At 41.5% G+C, this 5106-nt stretch overlaps 1 protein-coding gene across 1 annotated transcript; it reads right to left on the bottom strand.

The window, feature by feature from the left end:
• Positions 1–1031: 1031 nt before the first annotated feature.
• On the bottom strand, positions 1032–1604 carry LOC103122501 (interferon omega-1-like). The gene has a single exon (XM_007533117.1). The coding sequence runs from the start codon at positions 1602–1604 to the stop codon at positions 1032–1034; it is 573 nt and encodes a 190-aa protein (XP_007533179.1).
• Between the last annotated feature and the right edge of the window lie 3502 nt (positions 1605–5106).

The following is a 5106-nucleotide window of genomic DNA, read 5'->3' as shown; positions in this document are numbered from 1 at the left end:
TCCATTCCCATGCCCTCATGCCCTCATTACTATATATACAATGATGACTCCCAAGTTAATACCATCCCCACACACTTTTTGTAAATTGTAAAACCATATTCCCAACCACTAGTATGACTTCTACATTTAAATGCTTCCCATACAGCCTAAATGTCTCCAGCATTTTTTCCTGTTCAGCATCATTTATACTTAAAACTTGTATCAGAGAACATCATGTTTCTTTTCTTTGTTTTGTAATGTCTCATACAGTTGGATTAGAATTATTTTTGTGTCTCCTTTTCTCTAAGACTGAGTTTCAATATAGCAGGAACTGGAATTCCTTTCTTCACTTGTATTGATGATAGCTTGAGATCTGCCATTTAGGAAGAGATTTGACTTTTTTTTTAAACTTTAATTAAATCTGAGAAAATGTAAACCATACAATTAAAAAAAAAAGCTCAAGCTTAAGTAGTAGAAGAAAAAATTTGATTTTTTTTTCAATCAGAACACCTCTCAACTCCAGCTATTGGTGGTGCTGGAAATCACTCCTGGCACCTCTCTGATACAAATTCTCTGTCTTACAAGTTTCATATAGACTCTCAGTTTATACTTATAATCTGAATGGAATAAATGAGTAAAGCAAATTTGCCATCCAGGTGCTCACATTGTTTAGGAAAGGAGAACTAGAGTGTAATTTTAGGACAAACACATTCAAGAAGTCTTCATGGCAAGAATTTAATAAATAAAATGACACACAAATTTAATAACAAAAAGATAAGTATGTTTTGTAAATTTCAGTATATAGTGATGTACATGTACATGATAAACATGTAATTACATATATATTTTCCAAATATAAATCTGATAAATATTAAAGGAAAGGAAATATAATAAATAAATAGAAAATCATGGCAAACATATCCTTGATTAATATAACAGAGAAAATATTTGCTAATTAAATTCTATAAATTCTGTGACTCTAGCAGAAACAAGAGTGTTTGGAATGGCCAGAGACACGTATCCAAAATGGCAGCTAGTGCATGAGATTCACTTCATGACTCTTCTTCCTTGACTCTTGCTAGCAAGGTTGTGGACAGAGTGAAGGATCTCATGATTTCCACTCTGACGACCTCCCAGGCACACCCACTGTACTTCTTCTTTTTCAGGTAGAGATGAATTCTCCGGAAGTACCTCTTCATCTCCAGGGAAGCTCTCCCATAGCTCAGGGCAGAGTCCTCCTCTGTCCCCAGCTGCACCAAGCAGGAGTCCACGTGTTCCAGCTGCTGGTGCAGCCCTGTGCACACCTGGTCCAGGAGGGTCTTGTCCCAGGCAGCAGAGGCGCGCTCTGACAGGAGGAGCTGGAAGGCCTGCTGCACCATCTCATGGTGCACAGACATGACCCAGGCCTTCTGCAACTGGCTGCCATCCACCTGCTGCCAGGGGAATCTGAAGTCTCTCCTGTCCTTCAGGCAGGACAGAGGGGAGAGTCTCCTCATTTGGCCCAGAAGCTTCAAATTCTTGCTGCTGTCCAGGACATGGCTCTGGGGTAGCTCACATCCCAGAGAGCCACCGGGGCCACAGCTGAGCACCACCAGGGTCATCAGGAGAGACAGCAGGAGGGCCATTGGCAAAAGGAGTGAACCTTGGATCCTAGGTGCTCTGAAGACAAGCTCTCAAGCCTGGCCTGTAAATAGGGAACACAGATTTTCATTTTTCTAAACATCTTTCTAAACATCATTGACTTCTCTCTCTCTCTCTTTTTTGTTTTTTCATTTGTGTATTTCTCATACTAAGATGTCAGGAGTCTAAATTCTTCATTTTTTCAATAAAAATTTAATTTATCCAGTATGGTACAGGAGAACTAGGCCTACATCCGAGAGGAGGCCTTAAAGCCAGCTTTAAAACTCTTCCTTACTCATAGGGGATGCAGATCACAAACACAAAACAAAACAGCCATACTCTCAGTCCCTGCTAATGGGGTTGTAGGTCTCTTAGAACTCTCCCTAACAAGAGTTTGATTATGTTTATCCAAAAGGACATTTACCAATTAAATAAGAAACATCATTGTCCTAAAGAAGGAAATAGGGAGCTGGGCGGTAGCGCAGGACCGGTGTAAGGATCCTGGTTCGAGCCCCTAGATCCCCACCTGCAGGGAGTTGCTTCGTAAGTGGTGAAGCAGGTCTCCAGGTGTCTATCTTTCTCTCCTCCTCTCTGTCTTCCCCTCCTCTTTTGATTTCTCTCTGTTCTGTGCAATAATAACAACAGCTATGAAAACAATAACAACTACAAGCACAATAACAAGGGCAACAAATAATGGGAAAAATGGCTTCCAGGAGCAGTGGATTTGTAGTACAGGCACTGAGCCCAGTGATAACCCTGGAGGCAAAAAAATAAAAAAATAAAAAGAAGGAAATGTATATAGGTCATCAAATACTTGTACACACAACCTCACACAATTTATTGCATAGGTATTACTCTTTTCCATATTAGAAATAAATTTGGCCTTGATTTTTTTACTACATGTTGTTGATGTTTTTATTTTGGTGCCAAGCTAAGAACCCAGGGCCTCTGGCATTCACGATGCCACTTAGTCATCTCCTGGCCTAGTCTTCAGTCAGTAGTTTTAAAAATAAATGGAGGGTGGGAGGGTGAATGGTTGTGCACCTGGTTGAGCACACATGTTATAATATTCAAGGACACCAGTTCAAATCCCCAGATCCCACCTGCAGGGGAGAGCTTCACAAGTGGTGAAGCAGTTTTGCAGGTGCCTCCCCTTCCCCTCTATCACCCATTTAACTCTCAATTTCTGGCTATCTGTATCCAATAAATAAATAAAGATAATTTAAAAATTTAAAAAAAAGAGAAATGGGGAGATACCAAAGCAGTGCAGTTTTCCCATTGCCATCACTGATGCTCTAGTGTGATGCACCTGAAACACTGTAGGGCATGCATTTGACCCAGAAGACATCTCTCCAGCCCCTGATCTACCCCTTTATTCTCTTTCCTTTACATAGTAAATCAGGTTTGCCTAATCCTGTGGGTTTCTGTATTTTGTTAGGTCCTTATCAGATCACATACAGTAAATAATCTTATTGGAGCCAAGGACTCACTGAGCTTTGTTTGAATCATAGCAGAAGCTAATGAATACTAGTGAATGAAATTACCCGATATTCCCTGCCCCCCCCCCACACCTTTTTTTTTCTTGTGGAATCAGGGCCATGTGTATGTGCAGTTTCACCACTCCAGAGCCTCTAGTTTTTTTTTTATTCAGATAGAGGAACAAAGAGGAGGAGACAGAGAGACAGACTGAGGGAGAGACACCACAGCACCAGTGCCTTCTTCACTGCCATGCCATTGTGAGTGGAGCAAGGAAAGGGGCATCAGAGTCTTCTGTAAGCTCCACTAGTTGGCTTGTAGACAGAAGTCCACAGGGAGAAATCACAGGAGATTTCTTCAGGTTATAGGGAGGTGAGTATTTATTGCAGCAAAGCAGAGAGTGGAAAAATAAAGATACACCCATAAACATGTGTAGGCTTTCAAGAGTGAGAGGTGCATTGAGTTCCCTGGTCCTCCTGGTTTCATAGTGAATGAGCAGCAATCCCCCCAGTAACTGTTAACATTAGCTATTGTCTTCTGGTGTGTACATCTGCATTTTCTGATCTCAAATTAGATAGATAGAGAAGGTACCAGTGCAGTTAGTTCCAAGACATCCTGGCTGCTGGGTTTTCCTCCAGGTTATTTGAGGAGGGTACAGGGGTAAGTGTTACCTGACCAGTTTAGTCTGCTCTGAGATTCTGGTCACACATGCCTGTTAATGTCCTTCCACTGACATTGGGCCATCCGTTTATGGCTATGGGACCTCTTCCTAACTAGCCCCTAATAGTACTATCTTTTATGTGGTCCCAGGGCATGGACATTTTAAAATAAAGAAGGAATCAAAGAATGGACAGAGTACATAATGCTTGGAAAGCAATTGGCTATCACATAGATGTCGAGTTAAAAAAAATCCACTTTGTCCAGCCCTTAAGTGGTCCTCTACAAGAGGTGGAGGAGGCAAGATAAGCACAAAAATCCTTTGACCTTTTTTTTAAAATAAAATTTTCCTTATTCTCTCTTTATTTACTGAGTAAGAGACAGAAACCAAGGGGGGGTGGCAGAGAAGGAGAAGGTAGGGATCAGGAGCTTGAACTCTGGTTTTTGTGTGCTTAAGCAAGTGTGTCACCACCCAGCCCCCTTGACTTGCAATTAGAATTAACAGCTCTCACCTCTCCCCAGATAGTATGCAAACCATCAGTTGGCAACAACTGTATTCTCTGAAATTCCTTCCTTTAAGCCTCTACTCTTGCTTATATCACCAAAGCAAGGTGAAAGAGATACAAATGGAAATTCTCAGTGAAATATTGTGAATTTTCTTCTAGCTACCAAGCCAAGTCACATAATCCTTAATAGGAATGACTGAGAAATTTAAAATTTACTACTGGGGGGCAGGGAGTGGAGTGCACCTTCAAACAGTCTTTTTCCTAGTCGCTTTGCATGTCCACACCTGGGAGACTCTTTCCTACAATATGGAAGGGGCTTCTGGACAGTTTCTGACATTCTCACCCAGACATTCTCACCCTCCCTCCACATAGCTGTCCATTGCTCAAAGACAGCATGCCCTGCTTGAAACCAATATTAAGATACTAAGGGCCTTAGTCTTTATGAGGGTCAATTCTGTCCAGGACCAATCCCCTTTGTAGTCCTAAAGGAAGCAGAAAGATTAAGAGGTCAGGTAGAAACCTGGTCTCCAAACTTGGTCAATGTCTTTTTCCCTCTTGGCCAGCAGGTGGCAGTCTTCCTCCGGAACTGTTTTAATGGTCCAATGCATAGAGCCTGCTTTCTAGTTTTTTTTTTGCTGCTTTTGCTACACAGAGCCTGCTTTTTGACGTGATATTACATCATTGTAACAAGGGCACTGCTTTATCAGAAAAGGGGTAGTAAAAGGAGTCTCTTACAGAGAAGTTTCTGAGGAGTCTAGAAATTTGACTAAGTTTTTCTCAGTTTGTGGTTTCTCGTTCTTAAAAGGAAACAGGCAACCAAGAAACCACAAAGGAAACAGTAACAGCTCTGTGCGTCTATGTTGCCAGT

This window comes from Erinaceus europaeus, chromosome 10 (genome assembly GCF_950295315.1).
Source record: "Erinaceus europaeus chromosome 10, mEriEur2.1, whole genome shotgun sequence".
Lineage (NCBI taxonomy): Eukaryota > Metazoa > Chordata > Mammalia > Eulipotyphla > Erinaceidae > Erinaceus > Erinaceus europaeus.
The sequence above is the reverse complement of the archived record's forward strand: the minus strand, read 5'-3'. Positions and strand labels throughout refer to the sequence as shown.